The sequence below is a fragment of the Cibotium barometz genome, chromosome 25, assembly GCF_041138505.1.
Source record: "Cibotium barometz isolate CiBa-2024 chromosome 25, ASM4113850v1, whole genome shotgun sequence".
Taxonomy (NCBI): Eukaryota; Viridiplantae; Streptophyta; class Polypodiopsida; order Cyatheales; family Cibotiaceae; genus Cibotium; species Cibotium barometz.
The window spans coordinates 7,798,457-7,823,074 of record NC_141070.1 but is presented as its reverse complement, the minus strand read 5'-3'; the positions used below and the strand labels follow the sequence as shown (position 1 = coordinate 7,823,074).

The window sequence follows — 24,618 nt, the reverse complement described above, 5'->3', positions numbered from 1 at the left end:
ATAAACTCTACAAGAAGCTGGACCGCTTACCTACATGTTGAAAAACAAATAAGAAAAACTCTCTCTCTCTCTCTCTCTCTCTCTCTCTCACACACACACACACACACACACACACACACACACACGCATGCATGTGTGCACACACAAATAGAGGTTTAGGCTGGTGAAGATGCAAGTGTGCATGAATTTGTCAAATGGCTCAACCCAAAACATGCCTTAGCACTAGTGCACACTATACATATTAAAGTCCACAACTTTCAACTTCAAGAGAATCTATCAAGGTTTATAGAAAATTAAAACAAGATAGTTGCCTCTGATCTACCTCTTAATTGATGGAAAGACATCAAAGTTTGGAGGCCATGAACCTTATTCAAGATAAACGACCAAGTCGTACCATATTTATGTTCTTTGTTGCAACCCATGAGAGCAGACCAGACCATTTCAATAGGACTAATTCATCATCTCAGTAACAGAGATGACACCTATAATATATGCTTATAACTAACAAGAATGAAGATACAACCCATGAGAGCAGACCAGACCATTTCGATAGGACTAATTCATCATCTCAGTAAACAGAGATGACACCTATAATATATGCTTATAACTAACAAGAATGAAGATACAAACCTGCATCCAAGAAAGACAAATCTAGAAACTGTAAAAGAGTTACCTCAAATAAATGGCATGTCATGACTTGGCAACTTGAGGTGAAAAGGTAACATTCATCATCTCAATAACAAAAGGGAGGTTTATAGAAAATTAAAACAAGATAGTCTGCCTCTAATCTACCTCTGAATTGATGGAAAGACATCAAAGTTTGGAGCCCATGAACCTTATTCAAGATAAACGAGCAAGTCATACCATATTTATGTTCTTTGTTGCAACCCATGAGAGCAGACTAGACCATTTCGATAGGACTTATTCATCATCTCAGTAACAAGAGATGACACCTATAAGATATGCTTATAACTAACAAGAATGAAGATACAAACCTGCATCCAAGAAAGACAAATCTTGAAACTGTAAAAGAGTTACCTCAAACAAATGGCATGTCATGACTTGGCAACTTGAGGTGAAAAGGTAACATTCATCATCTCAATAACAAAAGAGAGGACACCTATAACTAACAAGAGTGAAGATACAAACCTGCATCCAAGAAAGACAAATCTTGAAGCTGTAAAAGAGCTATATCAAAGAAATGGCATGTAATGACTTAGAAACTTAGTTGGAAAATGTAAAGTGTTCAAAACTACAATGTCATCCACGAGTGAGTCACTTTCTTGCTGCATAGCATTGTATTTCTCGGCAAGATGGCCACTCTTGAGACGACATTGTTTATAAACATTTTGCACTCCCCACTATTGCACATACGAGAGAAAACCAGTAGAGAAAGACCATGGATACAAGTCAAAACAACATTCTTTGGCTCAACTAGTGCATCCAAAACAGATGGTGATGACTCCTATACTTGGACTAATTCAAGAACATGATCGAGGTCCTTAGAGCTGTTTATGTACTCACAAACCCATGCATCCTAAGGTTGCTAACAACATATGTGAAGAAAGTTATCAACACTCTTGTCATGCTGGAGGGTAAGGGCATTCATCATCCATCATGCCACATAGCTTGAGCGAGGTGGAGGACATCCTAAAAACTTGGAAGGGGAGGTATGATATAGCCTCACCCTAATCTAGGTTAATCATGCATAGCATTAACATCAGTTTCAACTTCATTCATCATTACATGACAACACAAAGTAAAAAGTATTGCACCTTGATCAGCCCCACCAAACAATGTATATCAATGTTGTATGGCACGATGCTGCAGTTACTGGTTGTCTCCTAAACACACCTTCTGCCTATACTAGGCATAAAACATATGAACATCAACTCTTACTTTTCATGTCAGATGGAATGCATAAAAGGTTGAAATCCCAAAAGAAATTGATTAAATGAGATAAAACACTAATAAGCTAAGGAAAGGTAGAAAATACACAAACCTTAGTAATTTCTCCTCCATCCTCCTGGCATCCAAAACATCAAAGCTCAAACATAGAGTTTCAAAAAAAAATGCAAGAAGTGCAGGGAACTTTGAAGAGTACATTCAAGATGAGACCCTTGATGTGGGTGTGGGAAGCCAGGGAACGACTGGTCGACCTAGACCCTCTCAGTGAGTTAGGAGGTCGATGAGGCCCTTGTTGTAAACCCTTTGAAGCCGGGAAGGCTGCGAAGGCAGAGGCTCTGTTCGTTCAGCTTTCGCAGGTCTGTGCTTCTAATCTTTGCACATAGAGCTAGGGTTAAGGTCGACCTTCACACATAGGTTTTGCTTCTTTTCTGTAGAGCAGGTAGGTGGTGCACGTCATAAAGATATACTGTTCTTTAGAGCACAAAACCCCGAATTCTGCTTCTTCCAGAATCATGTACAGGTAAATCTGAGCAACACTAAACCTGACTTTGTCACGCTGTGCAGGATCAAGGTATTGGAGAAGGTCCACTACATGTCCATCACCTGACAATTTGAATTGCCAAGGTGGCTTTACCTCTACTGGTAAAGCTACTCTAACAAACATGTCATCTTGATTTCGTTCAATCAGAAACCCTCCCCAATCAACATTTGATTTGACACAGGCAATTGATTCAGTTTCATTTAGCAGAAAATCCAAGAGTAGCCCTCGAGATAGAGCCTCGTTTTAACAGGTTCAAAGACATAGAGCTGAAGAGCTGCTCTGACACCGTCCTCCTTGCTGATGACACCATGCAGAGGAAAAACTTTGGGGTAGGTTTGGGATGCATCTACCTGTGTCAACTGTCTGCTTGCCCTCTCTGTCCGCCAAGCACGAACTTCTTCGTCAAAGCTTTGCCATCTTCCGACCATCAAGGGTGTCCTTCCACCTCCCATAGGCCTGGTTTTGCCTGTGCTCTTTCGCAGATAATTCGGTTGATATCTTCCAGGAAGTGCACGAGCCGGCTTTGAGAATGGCCAGTTTGGAGGTTTGCCAACGGATCGAAGCTGGGAATTGCCGTGAATTTGATCCGGCAGCAGCAGCAAGCAACGTTGGATCTCCGCCCATCGAGCTCCAACGGCAACAGGCTTCAAACGCTGATCGCAAGGCTGAGCAGGGGACGGCCATGGCCAGAGGCGGGAGACAGCTGATCGTCGAAGAAGGCGACCGAGATTTATTGGCTAGGGTTTTTTTTTCGGTTCTTTGGTCTGAAAGGGTCCTTTTTTTGTTGTGTGTTGTTTATATGGAAGATGAGTGAATTCGATGATGGCCTTACCTCTAGCCTATGCTAAGAGTGATATTGATACACCACCATATACGTTAGTTGAGGTGTAAAACAAAATAAAGGAGTAAAAAGTGTTGTAATATAGCTCATATTATATAATAAAGGAGTAAAAAGTGTTGTAATTAAAGATACTAAAATTTAAATATAGCTCATATTATATAATTCATATAGCTCACAAGATAGATTATCAAATTGATATTGGAGCATACTATTGATCTTTTTAAAAGCTATAAGTATGATAGCTCATAAGAGCTATATATATAACTAGTCTTATGTGAAATCTTCCAATCCCTAAATATTAGATCAAAAGAGGTAATGTTTTAGGTATGATCATACAATATCTTAATATTAATCATCTTAGGCCTTAAATCATGAGCCTGATAGATAATCTTACATTGATATGATTAGAATTCTAGAATATGAATATGTTGATTGTTTGAACCACTCAAATCAAACGACAAATTCAACTTGTGACCATGGCCATCAAAACACTTGGTGATATTTCATTCATGTGGAGTCTATTTAACATTTGCATCAACAGACTCTACAAACTCAACCCATGCAACCCTATACTTTCCTATGTCAACAGTAGTAAAGGGGGCTGTTGTGCTATTCTCATAAACAAAACCACGAGCGAAGGCAATCAAAAGCTCATGATTGATGGGCTCTCGGTGGTACACCTTATAATGCAAGGTCACCATTTTTGAATAGAGGTGAGGATTTGACTAGTATGTTTGCATCCATCAATTGCCTCAGGTTGGCCCCTTCAAAGCTAAGTCCATGATCGGTATGAAAATCGTGCTTTGTGTGACAATATCGCCTTAGCATGGGAAGCCCAAGAAATGGAGGTACCCAAAATGAGACGAGCCTGTTTTAGATGCCATTGTTGTGATCACCCTCTCTGAGATGACAACCTGAAAGCGCATGAGGGCTCATGTTGCTGAAACAAGGAGAGCATGAATGGATATAAAACATGTAGTGAATCAAACCCTTAGCTAGACCACTAGAAAGTGCCAAAGCCATAGAGAAATATTCACAAGTTCTATCCATATTTGGCAACCCTGTCCTAAGTCTTGATTTAAATCAGATAAGGGAGATCCCAAGGAATCATAAGAACAAAGCATTTAGAAAAAACAATGGAGTGTTTCCAATAGATTAGAAATCGTGAAAGACTATGATAGCAAGATATTAAAGAAGAAACCTAGTCATTTCTAGTGACCTTAGCTTTTATCATCTCAAGATTCTATAAGTGAAAGGACCAAGATAAGTTCTATGAGCTCTTCTCAACCCTTATGTGATCTTATGTGCTCGTAGGAAGTCTTATGGGTCCTTATGATCTCATTCAATCTCTAACAAGATTTTTTGAAATTATATTAGCTCTTACATGAATTATATGAGCTCTTACATATATTATGAGATCTTACATTAATTATGAGATCTTAAGAAATATTATGAGCTCGTGTATGGTCTTATGAGATCTTGAGAGCTTCTACCATACACTATGTGGTCATAAAAACTAATCTAGACATTAAAGGATGATCACATTGATCTAGGAAATTTCATGACCTCATATATGGTCTTATGAGATCTTAAGAGCTTCTACCATACACTATGTGGTCATAAAATCCAAGCTTAGACATTATAAGGTGATCACATTAATCTAAATTGTGTACATGCAAGCAAAATCATGGTAAAGATTACCACCTCAACATGGAAAGGGAGAAGCATAGTGGCAAATGTATATTAAGTTCAAAGAACTCTTATGAGCATAAAGTAACTCTTTTGTTCACTTTTACTTCTCAAATGATTCCTAGTCATGCAAGAAGAATCATGTTTATGACTACCGCCTTAATATGGAAAGGAAGAAGCACAATGGCAAATGTATATTAAGTTTAAAGAACTCTTATGAGCATAAAGCAACTCTTGTGTCCACTTTTACTTCTCTTATGAGCATAAAGCAACTATTGTGTCCACTTTTATTTTGAACTATTATAATTATTTATGGGCCAAGCACTCATGGCATGATATCTTTACTTTAAGACTCGAGTCTTTAAATATAATTCTATTTCCTAGCAAGTTCCTTGCTTCTTTAACTTGTCACTTGCATATGTGTTTTTGTAAGGTTTGACTTGGGTAGCATAATAACGTTTTTTTGAATGCTAAAAACTTATTCTCATCTAAGTGACACGGAGTCATAGACAATTGGGGGCAAAAAAATATCACTATTAGAGCTATAGCTGCACTAGTTTTGGCAGATTAATTTATCATGGCTATAGTTACGCTAGTGTAGCGCTAGTGTCTATCTCTTGCTCTCCTATCTTGGCATCTCCTATGTTAGTGCCAAAGATTCCTAGTTTTGAGATTGGGTTGGTGATTAGTTTAGATGACACAAGAAACATTGTATCTCCACAAAGTAGCAATCTAATGAGTGGGACACTAGCATCACTCTCTTAATGTTTCTCTCACAGCTAGTATACCTAAGACTAGGAGAAAATTTGTTGTCTGGGTACATTCCTAGGGAACTTAGCTTTGATCATCTTAAAATATTATAAACAGTAGGACCAGGCTAAGTTTGATGAGCCCTTCTCAACCCTTATGTGATCCTCTATGGGCTCATAGAGGAAGTCTTATCGATCTTATGATCTCATTAGATCTCTAACAAGATTTTATGAAATTATATGAGATCTTACATAAATTATGAGATCTTAAGAAAGATCATGAACTCATGGATATGGTATTATGAGATCTTAAGAGGTTCTATAGCTACACTTTGAAAGCTATGTACGTAGCTTCTAACAAAACACTCACTCTTTCTCACCATTCCCATGCAAAATGTTCTTTCCCATTGTTTCGCAATATCAATACAATTCTTTTGTCCTATTTGTATATATTTTAACTTAGTGCAACTAGTTTAGTATGGTTTCCCAATTTATTTTTCGATTAATCAATTTGAAGTGGTGAGAGGTAACCTTAGAGATCCTTAGAGATGAAATCTTGATGTATGGAAGACTGGAGGTTCGGAGCTCTAGAGGTTTTCATATTCTGGAGAGTTCGGAGAGAGGCTCTAAATACATTGTGTGTAGTATTTTCTTGTCGGGCAATGACCTAGTGAAAGAGAGATAAAGGCTATTGTATATGTTTTTTTAATTTCAATTTACATTCAAAGAGACGTTTGACACAAAGTGAGAAAAAGAGATGGATATGAAAACACTAAGAGGGGGAGAGAGGGAGACATTTTCGCTAAGGTGTAAAACCTTACTATAATCATTAATTACTGCTGCGACACATTAGAGAGAGATAATGATCTAAGGTTTTGGATTACATATGAGAGGGAGAGAGAGAGAGAGAGAATATCTGTCTGTTTGATGAGGAGAGAGAAAACCTTAGTTTTTAAGAAAGGTGGTCGTTTAGCTTGAATATGGGCATGCTAGTATTGGTAAAATAATTCTCTTACTTTTTGATATAAGATGAGAGGACATACCTATATTTTAATGTATGTTACATTGAGTTTGTGTGTGTGTGTGTGTGTGAGAGAGAGAGAGAGAGAGAGAGAGAGAGAGAGAGAGAAAGAGAAGAAGAAGAAGAAGAAGCTCTTTTAACATCGTAGGAACAATCCCAAGAGACGAAATATGATCTATCCGACGGGAGTGAGATTCGAACACAAGACGTGTTGAATAACAACTCCATATATGAGCTAACCAATCTACCACACATTGGGTGATAGAAAGGTGAGAGAGAGAGAGAGAGAGAGAGAGAGAGAGAGAGAGAGAGAAGAAGAAGAATTTAAGTATTTCAATTTGTAATAATATTGATGTTTGAATAATTAAGTATAAAAGTTTTAAAGTAACCAATTTTTAAAAATAACTAATTTTTTAAATAACCATTTACTCATTTGTGGTTCAATTCTCCACATATGCAATTCATTCTCTGTATAGGAAATTGTATTATCTAGATAATAGCCTATATTTCTTATTCATTCTCTATATAGGAAATTGAATTACCTAGATATTGGCCATATTGTGTATATAGTAAATCGAATTATCTAGATATTGGCTCATACTCTCTACATAGGAAATTTAATTACCTAGATACTAGTCCATATTTCCTATATATGAAATTGAATTACCTAGATATTGGCTCATACTCTCTATATAGGAAATTTAATTACCTAGATACTAGTCCATATTTCCTATATATGAAATTGAATTACCTAGATATAAGCCCATATTTCCTACATATAGAGGATTGAGTAAATGGGGAATACGATTGTCTAGATATATATAGGAAATTTCCATCAACATAACCAGGAAATCTCTCAAAATTTCCCATATATGGTAAAGTTCACTATATAGGGAATGAACAAAAGTGCCTTGTGCTGCTGCAAAAACTACTTCCGCTGCACAAACAGCGTATGCTCAGTCAAGAAGAGAACACAACGATTCCTTGATAATCCTAGAATGCTCATTCTCACCTACGAGGGCCAACACAATCACCACAGTCTTCCAGATCTTTGTGGTGCTGACTTTGCTTACTTTTTGCCCAACCTACCATCCTCCTAATTAACCTCACCAACATTGCAAGTGCCTCTCAGCACAGCTTCCTTTGCAAGCACCGAAGGCTAATTACCTTGATGCTTTCCCACAACATCAGGATCTCTTCAACTCCAGAATATAGACAATGTCTTTCTTAATTGAACCTGATCACACTACACGCGGCGTGCTAGACCTTATGTCACGTCGTGAAAGTAGCGATAGAGAGACAAAATTCAGTATCCTCTGTGAATACATTTGCAAGAATTCCGCTAATGTTTGTATACTTGATGGAACACTTAAGTCACGCTGCAAGTTATTGCTCATTTGCAAACGGCCTCCTGCCACTACTTGTATTTTTAGCAATCATTCACATTATATTAATCGCGACATTTGGTAAACTACACAATGTTTAGGGAACCATTTCTTTTCCAAAGCGCTTCCATTTCTTTATATAAAAAAAAGAGGTACCGGACGATGTGTCTTTAACATCCCCCTTCTTTCTAAAGTATGCAAATTGCGCCCCCTGAGTTAAAGGGAGTTGAAAACGCAAAGGTACGGGATGGTCTCTCTTAGAGCTCCCCCGGGACCCCCTTTCTAAAGTATACACATTGCACGCCCTAACTATAAGTGACATTGGCTCTATATTGATGTGTGTGTATGTGAGAGTGTGTGTGTGTGTGTGTGAGAGAGAGAGAGAGATAGTTAGAGAGAGAGTGAGGTAAAGAGAGAGTTAGAGAGTAAATTAGAAAGAGAGAGTTATAGAGATTTAGAGAGACATGTGTGTTAGAGAGATTTAAAAAGACAAGAGTTAGAGAGATTTAGAGAGACATGAGTGTTAGGGATGCTATCTTAAAGCTCCCCCTAGGCCCCCCTTTTTAAAGTATACACATTGCACACTCTAACTATAAGTGACATTGGCTCTATATTGATGTGTGTGTGTGTGTGTGTGTGTGTGAGAGAGAGAGAGAGAGAGAGAGAGGTAAAGAGAGAGTTAGAGAGTAAATTAGAAAGAGAGAGTTAGAGAGATTTAGAGAGACATGGGGTGCAGTGTGAGACATGGGGTGCAGTGTGAGACTTGTGGGCACTCTTGTCTTGGTCTCAATATGTAGGATGCCAACTACCCCCCGGCGAAGGCCCAACTTCAATACCCAAAACTGTGCAATTTAGTACAAAGTAATGATAACTCTTCATGCTCGCATCTGAATGGATACACGAATGTGCGACTGAGCATGACCCTCTTTCTATGTGGTTTAGTAATCAAGAGCTCAATAATATTTTGGATTAAATCCACGCTTACCTCCAATGGTATATAGAATATTGAGTAAATGTATCAAGATCTAAACATTTTTCATATCTTTGGGAGTAAGTCCTAGGAACCTTTCAACCCCCCATATATGTCCTTATGTCAAGGACTGACATGAACATTATTAACTTTCTTCAAGATGGTGTCCTCGATTTTGGAGCGTGATTCCCAAGCATACTTATGTAGTCTACCAACTAGTATGTCCCTAAGCATGGTCACATATCTGTAAACCTTCTCTAGAGCTATCTACTCCAGTGGGGTCATATTCTTTGAATGTATTTTTTTGCATTTTGGGTGGGGAAAATCATTAGATTTTTAGAAGTGGGAGTTTTACGTTGTCAAGTTTTTAAAGTATTCAATATAGTAGAACCTTTAAATTTCTAAAACTCTTGGATTTTGCTAGGTCAAAATTTACCACTTCAAGTAGTAAAATGTTTTTTGGCACACACTACCCAAGGCAAGCCAAAAAGGTCTCTTCATATGCATCAGATAAAGGAAGGATCCTAGAGTGTTTCAATAAGGGCACATGCATTCTGACGTAAGGAAAAAACCAGCATGGCTAGCAACTAGTTTCACGAAAAAACTGGCCTTTGTGTATTTTTCATGGCTGAATTTGGAAAAATCCAATGGAAATTTATGTTGGCCTTGAAATGACATTGAAGATTTTGTGAATTTTAGTTTTAAAACCGGTCGGTTTGTAGATTTTTGAAAGTCTCTTTAATCTGAGTGGTTGAGAAAACTGTCATTTTTAAACATTGGTTGTAAAATGTACAGTTTAAACTCACGTGTGTCTACTTTATAAATCGTGATGACTGTGCAGCGTGAGACTTGCGAGCCCTCTTGTCCTGGTCTCCTTTAATTCTCTGACACTGCCGGTTCCGAGAACAATTAGGCCTATGATCAAGAGCTGTACTGTGTTCGAGAAATATTTTTAGTATTCGAGAAATATTTTTTAATGAAGTAGCATCCTTCTCACCATGAGGAGAAGGCAATTTTGTATGAACATTTTCTTCATAATTTCATCTCGTTATTACTATTTTTTTGGGGTAAATTTGGAGATTCAAGGCATATTACCTTCTCTTATGAGTGGGACTTTTTAAAGTTGAGGAGGCCTGCCGCTCCAGGAGACAATACTATAGACGCGCCTATAGACGCGATTTTCAAACCTACTTTTAGCGCGCTTGCTTTTCTTCACATACTTTTAATATGGGCTTGCTTTGCTATTAACAGATCCACAGCCTAGCATCCACACTTATCTTCAAGCACCCACACTTATCTCCAGGCTTACACAATCATCTCCAAGCACACAAGAGAAGAGGGTGAACAAGGAAGAGAAGAAAGAGAAGCAAAGAGTGAACAAGGAAGAGAAGAAAGAGAAGCAGCTTTGAAGAAGGATAAGAAGCTTCCATACCTCTATCCAAGGTAAGTATCTTTAGGGTTGATCTTCTTTGAAAGTTGCTCTCTTTGGATTCATCCTTTGCTCTCTTTGAAACGAATGTTTTTGGTACAACTGTTGTGCTTTTGTGTCAGGCGTATGTCCTTTTCGAGTTTTTAGAATAGTCCGTCTCTGTCAGAACCCATCTATAGACGCATCTGAGAGCGCGTCAAAAAGCGCGTCTACTCTGTGTTGGAAACAAGTAGTCGCGTCTATAGACGCGCTGTTATACGCGAAGTAAGACGTTGTTTTTCTCCTCTCTTTTTTTGTCTTTTTTTCTCCTCTCTTTTTCTCTCCTTTCTCCTCTCTTTTATCCCCACTTTTTCTCCTCTCTTTTCCTCTCCTTTCATGGAAATAAGTGATTGCATGAATGAAGAAAGGGATCGCATGAATGATGGAAAGGGATTGCATGATTGAAGAAGGGGATTGCATGAATGATGGAAAGGGAAAGCATGATTGAAATAATGGATTGCACTCTATATTTTCCTCTCTTTTTCCTTCTCTCTTTTATCCTCTCTTTCCTTCTCTTTTCGTCTCTCTTTTTCTCTCTTATCTCCTCTCTTTTTCTCTCTTTTTTTCTCCTCTCTTTTTCTCTATTCTCCTCTCTTTTCCTCTATTTTATCCCCTCTTTTTCTCCTCTCTTTTCCTCTCCTTTCTCCTCTCTTTTATCCTCGCTATGCATGCCTTTTCTACTCTCTTTCCTTCTCTCTTTTTCTCTCTTTTTCTCTTCTTTTCCTCTTCTCAGTTGATCAGTAATCTTCTTTTTTTCTTTTTTCCAGTTCATCATGTGGCCAAGAAGCTCTTCAAGCTCACCTGATCTTCGGGAGACCATCTTTCGGGACTTATATAACCTTTTGGGGCACCCTCCCAGTCCTGGGGAGTTATACGGCTATATGACGGGTACTCTAAACACCCCCCAGGATTCGGCACTACAAACTCCAAACCACCCCAACCCCACACCTTTTGAGATTACCCGAGCGGAGTCAACACAGCCCAGCCGGCTACATAGCCGAGCCCCTTCCCCCATGCCATCCTATGCCCCTTCCCCCATGCCGTCAAGAGGCCCTTTTGCCTCGCAGAGCTGTCGGCGTACTCGCGTGCAGTCGAGACTTGGTTCTCCAGCATACTAGCTTGACACGACACAGTAAAAGGCATAGCGGTGGGGGATGCATGGCACAGTGCTTTGGGAGGGGTGGTGGTGGGGACGAGAAGGATTCAGATGATTTAGACGTGCCTCCGGGTGATGGTACGATCTACTATGACATCACTCAGACAGGAGGCATCTTGATGGATGCACGGGGAAAGGACATCATGGCCTTCATGCGCTCTGTAATTGCTAACAATTACAGAGATTGCTTTATTCACTACAAAGATCAACCAACGAGGTCGGCTGATGAGACCCTCGCTGTTGTTTGCTCTAGGTATCCTAACCCCCCAATGTTCAGTTCACAGATAAATGGGCCAAGTCAAAGATTGTTTCGATACTTAGCAAAAGATCTTCGCTTAAGAGGCATGCACTAGCGGAGCTTGCCAGGCTCCAGGGAGGTCAACCACCAAGGGGCCCACCCCACACCGATCATCACAAGCGTAAGTGGAAGAAAGCAATGAAGTCAGCGAAGGAGGAACCCAGTCTAAAGCACGTGGAGGCACGAAGGAGGAACCCAGTCTAAAGCACATGGAGGCATGAAGGATCCAAATGGAGCAATATGGAAGCGTGCATTTTGGGGCAGGGGGTGTTGAATCATGGGAGGCCCAGTTTGTAAAAAGTATCGATCTCAAATTATATTGTTATGTAGTTTATTAGGAGGTTGTTTCTTTGTACTAACCCCTCCGCAAATTGTGTCATTTTTGCAGCTTGATATCGTGGGCAGATACCCTAATCCTGTCGAGACAGCCTACCCACCGCCACCATCACAGAGGAGATACATGGAGACACTTCTATAATGACGGGTTGATTACTGAGGAGCAGTATATCCGGGCTACTGGAGAGACCCCGAGGTATTTGAAAGTAATTAAATAATGTCAATATTATAAATAAAGATTTGATTTTTCATACATTGATATATGTTGTCCCTTGTTTACAGGACCCTACACAAGAAGATGAGGAAGAAGACGAGGAAGAAGGAGGCGCAGAAGGGAGCGCAGAAGGGAGCGAGGACGTGGAGAACTTAGATTAGTCCTAGAAATAGTGCTAGCTACTCTTTTTTGTACTTAGCCACTGGCTTGGCTTCGTGCCTCTTGTATATACACTCCTCTTATTTTTGGTACTTGAAGCCACAGGACGTGGCTTAGCTTCGTGCTATATGTACATACAAGCACTTTTTGAGATATCAATTAATTCCTTGTAACTAAACGTTTTGGAGTTATAATGTTTTATTTAGAATTGTAATTAATGTCGGCTATAGACGTGCTTTTGCAAGAGTGCTAATTAAAATGCGGTTGGCTGTAAGAATTGAATTACACAATGGGAAAATGGGATTCTTGTAACTACATAGCATACACAACATACACAGCATTCTGTTCAAGCACACAAAATTTAACAAATATTCTGTAGCGCATCTATAAACGTGTCTATATACGCATCTGTCTGTTCAAGAAGCGTCTATTTGCATGTCTACAAACACCTCTATAATTGCGTCTATAAACACGTCTATGCATGTGTCTGTCTATTTTTTTAAATTTTTTCTCGAGCGTCTATTTGCGTGTCTATAGGCGCATCTATTTGCTATCTTTTAAACGCGCCTTTAGGCGCGAGTCTGTATACGTGCTAATAGACATGCAAATAGATGCGCCCGTAAGTTTTTTTTAGTTGAGTAAATGCATCTATGTGCGCGTCTGTAGGTGCTTTGTCTTGTTGTGATGACCTTATTCCATAATATAGTCAAAATGCTACACACATCAATCCACATCATTTCTACACCTCAATCCAATTCCCACAAACAAGATGGTCTCTTTTCGCTTTGAGAGAATCCAGTTTAATTATCAACTTTCCTTGATCTAATTATCAAAATTTTTGTTCCACAATCAACCAGGTTAAGAGTACAGTTACTCTACTTTTCACACTTACATAACTTCTAAGTATCGACCATTACTTGGTACAGTTAAAGGTAACTTTTTCTTGACTCAATTTCTATTTCACTTTTGGATCCTCGATCCTTTCAAGAATTCAAGATTCCTTTCCCAAAGAATGCAGAAAATAGGTACCCTTAGGCTAAGGTGTCCACAGTGCACATTTTCAATTAATTTCTAATGCATATTGGAAAACTCTTTTAAACTTTGGTTTTAGGAAAATTCATCTTAAATATAAAGGATAACTTTATATCCAAAAATATCTCAAAATTATATTATCTCTCTCTAGAATATTATCTCTCTCATTATATTATCTCTCTCTAGAATATTATCTCTCTCTAGGTCAAAAACAAGGGAAAACAATGTTTTCTTGCATTTTGAAATAGGGGATAATTACACGGGACTAAGAGGAGAACTTATACATCTTTTTGGGGCTGAGGAGGAATCTTAAATCATACCCCACTTAAAAAATGTGAAATGTCCTCATCTCCAGGCAGCTGGAGGATAATCTCTTACATCTCTTTCTTCTTCTATTACTTCCAGCGTTACTAATTTGGAAGTAGATGGCTAGTTTGGTAACTTCTCTCTTTGACTTTCCCAATTCTTAGATTGAGGTCTTGCATTACTTTGCATCGAAGCTGAGGATTGGTTAGGGGATCTACCTCTGGGGTTTCCCTGATTTTAACGGGATGGACCTTGATTACTCTGGAAGGGAGGAGCTGGAATCTGGAATCTGGAATCTTGGTCCTTTACCTCCTTGTCTTGAAAACCTTGATCCAAAAGGAGTTGAGCATTCCATGCTACGATGATTGTATCCTTGGCAGTTAAAGCATCTAATTCTTTTGTTCAAGGGTGGAACTTCTGAGGTTGAGTACCAGGGGACTGTGTTTTGAGGAAAAGGCCTTGCTTCCATTCTGAAGCTTCACGTATCTTGGGTTCTTGCTGTCTCTTTGGAGGCAGAAAGTTGGAGTCACTTTCCGAGGTTAGGAATTTTTTGAAATACGAGGGTGTTGGCTTCGGCGGGACCTTGACAACAAAGTCCTTGGCGAAATCCTTCACCATCCGCACTGCTTCAACCATAGAAACTGGCTTACATTTTTCACCAAGGTATCTAATGGTTCATTCATTCCCCAAATGAACCTAGCCATCAGCTATACTTCATCTAGCGGTGGCAAGTATTTGAGGAGGAGAGCGAATGCCTAGTGATATTCCTCCATAGTTCGGCTTCCTTGAGTTAGCTCCAGGAACTCGTTCATCTTTGTCTCCAAGAAGCCTGTAGGATAGAATCTCTTTCTGAGGTATGCTTTGAGATCATACCACGTCTGGGTGTTCCAATCCAAGCGGTTTGTCTCACATTGGTTCCTCCACGCTACTCTGGTTGTTTCTACGATCTTCAGCCTGGCAAGAGCCACCTTACTCTTTTCGTTGTAGCCTGGCAAGAGCCACCTTACTCTTTTCAATACCTTTGATTTTGTGTTTAATGAAAGCAGATATTCAAATTTAAAAGGTTAAAGTTCTAAATGTGAAAGATTTTGAATGTGGGTTAAAAATAACAATAAGAAAAAACCTTAAAATTTTCCTAAATTCCCAAATTTACTAAATGGGACTATCTATAGTAGTAAAATTGTTTTTGCACACCATTATCAATTTAGGCCAAAAACATTTCTTTGTAGACAAAGTTGAAAAAAAACATGCCAAAAAATGATCTTACACTCTTTCAATGTGGGATAGTTTCAAAAATCCAAAATCATATGTGTCTAGTTCACGAGTTACAACTACAATAGGTGAAAATATTTGTCTCATTCTCATTTAATTATTTCCAACACTTCCTTCAAGAAAGAGTGTTCAATAGTAGAAATACCCAATAATAGAGCACTCCAAGGTTACTTTTTGGTCATGTGGGCCCATAAAACTCTATAAAGCTTAACACTCCTCTCTAGGCTTTATTCATTTGAATCAAATTTTCTTTGATAAATATGTTAAAAGTTATCATAGTGAGAATAAATGGCAAGGCTTGTTTTACTTTTAAAGGATTTCATACACAATGATCTCAATATGTTAAAAGTTATCATAAAGAGAATAAATGGCTAGGCTTGCTTTACTTTTAAAGGATTTCATACACAATGATCTCAATATGTTAAAGGTTATCATAGTGAGAATAAATGGCTAGGCTTGCTTCAATTGTGAAGGATTTCATACACAATGATCTCATCATTGGGCTTGCTTCAATTTTGAAGGATTTCATACACAATGATCTCATCATTGTATAATGGCTAAAATCATGAACATGTGCATCACATGTTAAACAATTTGATGTGGGTCTTTAGTCTACAAAGACATCAAGGTACTTTGTGGTGATGTATTGTTAAGTCATGGTGATGTAAGGAGTGTCTAAGTCTTTAAAAAAGGACCACATGCAAATAATGTTAGAACATTAGACTTCTATGTCTAATGTATTGTCAATTACCAAGAAACATTAAATTAGGTACTTAATTGGTGATTCCTATTGTCCATGTTTTTATGTTCTTGTAAGGAGTATGCCAAAGCTTGCTCATATGGATTTCTTATTGTATTTACCAATTATCACCATTTTTTCCCTTTTTCTTTTGGTGTATTTTTCATGGCTCAATTTGGAAGAATCCAAAGGAAATTTATGTTGCCCTGAAATGACGGTGAAGATTTTGTGAATTTTAGTTTTAAAACCGGTTAGTTTGTAGATTTTTCAAAGTCACTTTAATTTGATTGGTTGAGAAAAATCTGAGTGGTTGAGAAAAATGACATTTTCAAACATTGATTGTAATATGTACAGTTTAAACTCACGTGTGTCTAGTTCACAAATCGTGATGAATGTGCAGTGTGAGACTTGTGGGAACTCTTGTCTTGGTCTCAATATGTAGGATGCCAACTACCCCCTGAAGGCCCAACTTCATTACCCAAAACTCTACAATTTAGTACAAAGTAATGATGATAACTCTTCATGCTCGCATCTGAATGGGTACACGAATGTGCTACTAAGCATGACCCTCTTTCTATGTGGTTTAGTAATCAAGAGCTCAATAATATTTTGGATTAAATCCGCGCTTACCTCCAATGGCATATAGAATATTGAGTAAATGTATCAAGATCTACACATTTTTCATATCTTTGGGAGTCAGTCCTAGGAACCTTTCAACCCCCCATATATGTCCTTATGTCAAGGAGTGACATGAACATTATTAACTTTCTTCAAGATGGTGCCCTCGATTTTGGAGTGTGATTCCCAAGCCAGCTTATGTAGTCTACCAACTAGTATGTCCCTAAGCATGGTCACATATCTATAAACCTTCTCTAGAGCTATCTACTCCAGTGGGGTCATATTCTTTGAATGTATTTTTTTGCATTTTGGGTGGGGAAAATCCTTAGATTTTTAGAAGTGGGAGTTTTACGTTGCCAAGTTTTTAAAGTATTCAATATAGTAGAACCTTTAAATTTCTAAAACTCTTGGATTTTGCTAGGTGAAAATTTACCACTTCAAGTAGTAAAATGTTTTTTTGCACACACTACCCAAGGCAAGCCAAACAAGTCTCTTCATATGCATCAGATAAAGGAAGGATCCTAGAGTGTTTCAATAAGGGCACATGCATTCTCATGTAAGGAAAAAACCAGCATGGCTAGCAACTAGTTTTAGGAAAAAACTGGCCTTTGGTGTATTTTTCATGGCTAAATTTGGAAAAATCCACTGGAAATTTATGTTGGCCTTGAAATGATGGTGAAGATTTTGTAAATTTTAGTTTTAAAACCGGTCGGTTTGTAGATTTTTGAAAGTCTCTTTAATCTGAGTGGTTGAGAAAAATGTCATTTTCAAACATTGGTTGTAATATGTACAGTTTAAACTCACGTGTGTCTACTTTACAAATCGTGATGACTGTGCAGCGTGAGACTTGCGGGCCCTCTTGTCTTGGTCTCCTTTAATTCTCTGACACTGTTGGTTCCGGGAACAAGGCCTATGATCAAGAGCTGTACTGTGTTTGAGAAATATTTTTAGTGTTCGCGAAATATTTTTTAGTGTAGTATCCTTCTGAGAAGGCAATTTTGAATGAACATTTTCTTCATAATTTCATCTCGTTATTACTATTTTTTTGGGGTAAATTTGGAGATTCAAGGCATATTACCTTCTCGGCTTATGAGTGGGACTTTTTAAAGTTGAGGAGGCCTGCCGCTCCAGGAGACAATACTGTAACAGTGCAGACTCCCGAGCCACGTGGCCGAGCGACCTCAGGCAACAGTGACTTTAAAGCTCGTCGTTCCTCTCCAATTGTATTCACATCGTTCCTCTCTGAGTTGTATTCACCTGATTCTCCTTCTCCTTTCATCACCACTACTACATTACAAGGTACTATATCGAGCGAACAAATGGCTCTGGAGGAAGATCTCCTGCACAGTGATCTTGGCACATTTGAATGGCGAGACATTTTTATGGAAACACCGCCAGAGCTTCATGTCTCCAGCTTTAATTATTATATCATGAATGGCGCACAAGAAGTAGAACAAGCTGGTGTTGTAAGCTCGAGCACAACTACTGCTTATAATGATCATACGGCAACACCGCAGTCACCACTAGTTTCTTGCTGTCAAGAGGAGGACGCACTAATTAGCGACAGTGCTTATTGGCCATGTGTGCAGTCACCACTAGTTTCTTGCTGTCAAGAGGACGCACTAATTGGTGGCAATGCTTATTGGACTACCTGTACTACCTGCACAACTAGAGTTGGACTCAAGCTTAAACTCGAGCACAACTAGCACTAATGATCATACGACAATACCGCAGACACCAAGTTTAGTTTCTTGTGGTGAAGAGGACGCACTAATTAGCGGCGATGCGTACTGGCCATGTATGCAGAAATTATACTCATCGTTAACTTCAGTAGGGTTGGGCTCAATTTTTGCACAAGAAGAAGAAGAACCACAACAAGGTTTTTCAATGTCGATTTCTTGTGATAGTAAGGTGTCCAATAATCAATTATAAAAGAGATGTCGAATTATGATAATAATAAGGTGTACATTTATAAGATGCTACTGCGCCACTCCTCCTCACCTGCACTCCATATTTCTAGTATTGCAAATGGTGGTGATCACGGAGCTTCGTCGGAGAATATCGTTCCAGCCGTCGAAGACGGAGCCAAGGTACTGCAAGAAGTGGTTTCACAAATTATGAAGGCATCAAGGCCCGACATGGCAATACCTGCTGCAATACCGGCCCCAAAGGAATTACTAATTTCAATCTTTGCTTCTTCTTTTTTTGGTTTGTTTCTACCAATACCCACAATAATTTGCATAGCAGCACGAGCATAGCGGACTTGCATTCTTGAAATTGCGATTAATAATTGTTTTTTTAATTACAATTTGTTTTCACATAAGCATGGACGAATTCGTCGCACACACATTGATCCGTGGATAACTAAGCTCTTATGCGCCGACATATTCTTGTTTATACCGATGTTTAAAATTAAGTTGCTTACTTATTAATGTCAATGCATAACAGCATAAAACCACAACCAAGAAAAGTTCCAAAGCACCCTGATCGTCGACTACCCAGGGTTGCAATCGTTGTAGAGAGCGAGTCGGACGATGTACCTGATGGTTACAGATGGCGCAAATACGGACGAAAAGCAGTCAAGAAGAGCCCCTATATAAGGTAAATATTGCAGCTCACTCACGCTTTCTTTATCACAAATTGCCCATCGCGCTGCCTAGCAGCAGCAGCTAGCGTTTTTAATCCTAGAATGCTCACCAACCTACTTTGTGGGCCAACACAATCACCACAGACTTCCAGATCTTTGTGGTGCCGACTTTGCTTACTTTTTGCCCAACCTACCATCCTCCTAATTAACCTCACCAACATTGCAAGTGCCTCTCAGCACAGCTTCCTTTGCAAGCAGAATCTCTTCAGCTCCAGAATATAGACAATGTCTTTCTTAATTGAACCTGATCACACTACACGCGGCGTGCTAGACCTTATGTCACGTCGTGAAAGTAGCAATAGAGAGACAAAATTCAGAAGCCTCTGTGAATACATTTGCAAGAATTCGGCTAAAGTTTGTATATTTGATGGAACACTTAAGTCACGCTGCAAGTTTTTGCTCATTTGCAAACGGCATCCTGCCACTACTTGTATTTTTAGCAATCATTCACATTATATTAATCGCCACATTTGGTAAACTACACAATGTTTAGGGAACCATTTCTTTTCCAAAGCGCTTCCATTTCTTTATATAAAAAAAAGAGGTACCGGACGATGTGTCTTTAACATCCCCCTTCTTTCTAAAGTATGCAAATTGCACCCCCTGAGTTAAAGGGAGTTGAAAATGCAGAGGTACGGGACGGTCTGTCTTAGAGCTCCCCCGGGACCCCCTTTCTAAAGTATACACATTGCACGCCCTAACTATAAGTGACATTGGCTCTATATTGATGTGTGTGTATGTGTGTGTGTGTGTGAGAGAGAGAGAGAGAGAGATAGTTAGAGAGAGAGTGAGGTAAAGAGAGAGTTAGAGAGTAAATTAGAAAGAGAGAGTTATAGAGATTTAGAGAGACATGTGTGTGAGAGAGATTTAGAGAGACATGAGTTACATGTATGTATGGTTTATGGCATTACACAAAATTTAATTTCAACATACAAGACTTGGAAAACACTTACTTGGAGCATCTTGTGCCAATCGTGGGACTTCAACCCATATAGTTGCTCAACGCCTCTTTTCTTAGTGGTTGTAAAGGCTCCCTTCAATGATCTCATGCATCGAGTGGGAGTACACAAAGTGGTGATGGCCTGCTTTACCTGCTTCTCCTCTTTCTTTGATATAATCCATGGTGCACGCGGAAGATGAACGTGCCCACCCTCCTCTCGTGGCCAAGCTTGACGCATACGTCCTGCGACCCGCAAGTGGTGATGGCCTGCTTTACCTGCTTCTCCTCTTTCTTTGATATAATCCATGGTGCAGGCGGAAGATGAACGTGCCCACCCTCCTCTCGTGGCCAAGCTTGACGCATACGTCCTGCGACCCGCAAGTCCTCCCGTACGCTAACATTGTCTCGTTTACCAATAACATGTTCCTAAATACCAGATCCCACATTCTTGAAGATGTGCATGGGATCAAGAAGATGGTTGATCTTAAGATGGGTCCAATATGGTAGCCGAAAAAAAATGGAGTACCTACACCAGGGATTGCTCTATGTGACCTTTAATCCAATTAGAGACTACACAAAACAAGATTGAAAAACATTACTATACCTGTTCATGGAAGAATATTTGTAGACTCCCAAATACGCTTCCAATCTTTTGCACGAAGTGTTTGTGGAGGAATGTTACTCTTACTAGCAACATATTTAGGATGATCTGAGGGGAGAAATCGATGATGATTATCGAATATGGTCTTACACAAACCGTCAGCATACTCATGTACTAACGAAGGGCCACAAATAGGACATGCATGTTTACTCGATGTTTTCAAACTTGCTAAAATATAAATAAAAGTTAGAATAATAAAGTCAATATTTATAATTAATATAGCCAATAGTATTAGAGTAGGGAGGTAATTAGAATTCTTACCAGAACAATCGCTGTATCCTAGAAAGTCATACATTGTCCACATCAACACTGCTTTTAAGTTGAAGTGTCGAGAGGAGGGAGGCCTACTAATGTCCACCACCGCAACACCTCTCCATAGTTCCTCCAACTCATCAATCAACGGTTCGAGATAAACATCCATATGCTTGACTTTATGTTTCCCTAGAATTAGAAGGGATAACATAAGATGTCCCTTCTTGATCGCCATTGATGGTGGAAGGTTGTAATTCACCAACACAACTGGCCACACGCTGTATGCGGTGCTTTTGAAACCAAATGGATTCACTCCATCCATACCTAGGCCAAGTCTCAAGTTTTTGGGCTCTGTTTTAAAGCTGGGCCACTCATCTTCAATATGCTTCCAAGCAAGAGTGTCTGCGGGAACTCTCCACATGCCATCATCCGATCGATGTGAGGAATGCCATGACATGAGCTCTGCTATGGATTTGCACTTGAACATGTGTTTGATGCGAAGAATTATAGGAAAGTGTCGCAAGACTTTACGAGGTACATCAAAACTCTTCACATCTGTTCTATACCTTGCTTCACCACAAGTGGGACAATGTCGAGCCTCCTTATGCGTCCCACGAAAGAGAATGCAATCATTGACGCATGCAGGTATGCGATCATAATCCAATCCTCCAAGAGATGTCACATAGCGCCTCGCTATGTCTCTTGATTTGGGTAGTCTATTTCCCTTTGGAAGCATGTTTGATAATAGCCTGCATCCAATATCAGCAATTAGTCCTAAACCCTAAACCTTAAACCACTAATTCAAATTTGCAAGTTAGAATGCTTACTTCAATAATGCGTCAAGGCTTGCATTGCTCCATCCATAAACTGTTTGTATATTGCGTAGTTCAAGTGAAGCACGTAAAATAGAGAATGTGCACCCTTCAAAAACCGGTGTCGATGAAGCCTTGTAAAGATGCTCTTGTTCCATATCATTGTCATCCATACCTTTGGGATCATCCTTAAAAAGATTCCGCACCATATCATCAAACACTTCCTCTTCCACAACTTCGTGGGGTGCAGGGCTATTGTCATCCCTTTCCCACTCATCTCTGACAATAGATCCCGAAGCTCAAGCATCATCTCGTCGACGCTTTGCGTGCTCTCGCCGCGCGTAGGGCACCATGTTAGGGTGTGGTACTGCATCCTGCTTCAATTAGAGTATATATATTACAACTCCATTAATTTAATTTGGATACCATGAGTCATTTGAATACTATCAATTTACATCTACTCACCTCTAAACCTGTTTGATTCCATTCTCCATACATGGAGATGTGATTCGAGGTAATTCGACGTGCTCGTACAATGCATCCTTGACATCGGTTACACATACACTTGATCCTTTGTCCCAACCACACATCGCGATTACGATGATGCATAGTCTCATCTTCACCAGAACTGCTTGAGGAGGTTGATGACATCTTATGTACAAACCAGAAAACACAAAATCATAATCAGTTTTTAATGAAAGTATAAAAATCGCGTGTATTAACGCGGCTACATCCTAAAAATCGCGTGTATTAATGCGGCTACATCCAAAATTGCGTGTATTAATGCGGCTACATCCTGAAAATCGCGTGTATCAACGCGGCTAAATCCAAAAAATTACGTGTATCAACGTGGCTACATCCTGAAAATCGCGTGTATGAACGTGGCTACATCCTGAAAATCGCGTGTATGAACACGGGTGAAGGAAACCGACCAAAAAGAAGACTCACTTTTTCAGAGGTGAGTCAATTTGTCCTTTGCCCTGTCTCTTTCCTCGGATTTGTTTATGCTATTGTCTCTTTCTTTTATGGGTTTGTCTCCGTCCTTCTCCTTCTCTGGTTGCCATTTGGTGAATGATTCTGACAGGGGCGACAGTGGGCCTTTTATAAGGACAATTTGTCGGAGGTCGGTCGCTTTCAATTTTTTTTTGCAGGTCGCGTGTAGGAACGCGTGTATGTTTGCGTGTATCCTGTCTGCACAGACGGTTCACGCGTATATTCTAGACGGGTGTATACATGCGTTTCTAGACGGGTGTATACACGCATTTCTGGACGGGTGTATACACACGTTTCTGGACGAGATTGTGTTTTCCCATTCTATGGTTTGCAGGCTGATAGGTGGCTTGGATGATGATATTTGTGTGAGTCAAGAGACAGCCCATGATGTACATGAGGATGGTGATAGTCATGCATGCAATAATGTGTGTGCAACCTTTGAAGATAACCACATAAGATGGATGTTGTGGGGATAGTGATGTAGTTTTTGAAGAGTTGTAGGAGGATAACTCTATAATTCTGAGTGTTGTTGAAGATGTGAATTCTCTAGATAGTGATGTCAGTTTGATGGTGGAAAATCATATGTGCGCCTAGCTTGCATTTGTGCTTTGATGCAATCATGTATATACTTTTATTTTTGCAGATTCTTTATGGATATTCCAGGTTCTTCATCCAATCCATTTGTGTACAGCAATTGGCTGATAGAGATACTAAATCATTTTGGACGTCATCCTAGTCCAGTTGAGCTTACAGAGTACATGTATGCCCATCCCCCTCCTTCCATGCCTGGTGTCTATACCCCTACCGCGAGTATCCAGGGCACTCCACTGCCGTCTATGCCTACGAGTCCGATGAGACGGCATGCAGCTTCTCCTCTTCCACGCCCACCGAGGAGACATACCTCGTCTCCTAGACACACTCACGCACACCTTCCCACGCACACCTTCCCAAGTACCGTCACGTCAGGGCTCACAGCCACCATCACGTACTCTCTCAGAGCCACCCTCACGTCAGGGCTCACAGCCACCATCACGTACTCTCTCAAAGCCACCGTCACGTCAGGGCTCATAGCCACCATCACATACCTCGTCTCCTAGACACACTCACGCACACCTTCCCAAGTACCGTCACGTCAGGGCTCACAGCCACCATCACGTACTCTCTCAGAGCCACCATCACGTCAGGGCTCACAGCCACCGTCACGTAGACAATCCACCAGTCTCGTGACTCCACCCGCAGCAGTAGGAAGAGTGGGAGTGGAGGATGCGGCGGGTGCTTTGGTGGGGGAGGTAGTAGGGCACGCGGTGAGAGAGGAGATAGAGGGAGAAGAGTTAGAGGAGACAGTTCGGAAGAGGGGGAGATGAGAGAGGTGGAGGGAGTGATCTGCTATGATGTGACGGATAGGGGCGGGATAGTGATGGATGCGACGAGGGGGAAAGAGGTAATGGAGTACATGCGTGGGGTAGTATCAAACTTGTATAGAAATTATTTTATTAAATTTAAAGATCAAAATAGCCGATTAGTTAGGGAGGTGATCATTGATTCTATGATTGTTTTAATCTTACAAATTGTGTTGATTATAATCTAGCGACGGTTTACGGGGAGGAAGGC

At 39.9% G+C, this 24,618-nt stretch overlaps 1 protein-coding gene across 1 annotated transcript; it reads right to left on the bottom strand.

Annotated features, from left to right (window-relative positions):
• Positions 1-526: 526 nt before the first annotated feature.
• Positions 527-24,037, bottom strand: LOC147624207 (uncharacterized). Its single transcript, XM_086820034.1, has 4 exons — positions 23,951-24,037; positions 2,800-3,114; positions 1,776-1,861; positions 527-1,149 (listed from the first exon to the last, which is right to left on the bottom strand). The coding sequence occupies exons 1-3, from the start codon at positions 24,035-24,037 to the stop codon at positions 1,781-1,783; spliced, it is 483 nt and encodes a 160-aa protein (XP_086676160.1). The 3' UTR covers positions 527-1,149; positions 1,776-1,780.
• Between the last annotated feature and the right edge of the window lie 581 nt (positions 24,038-24,618).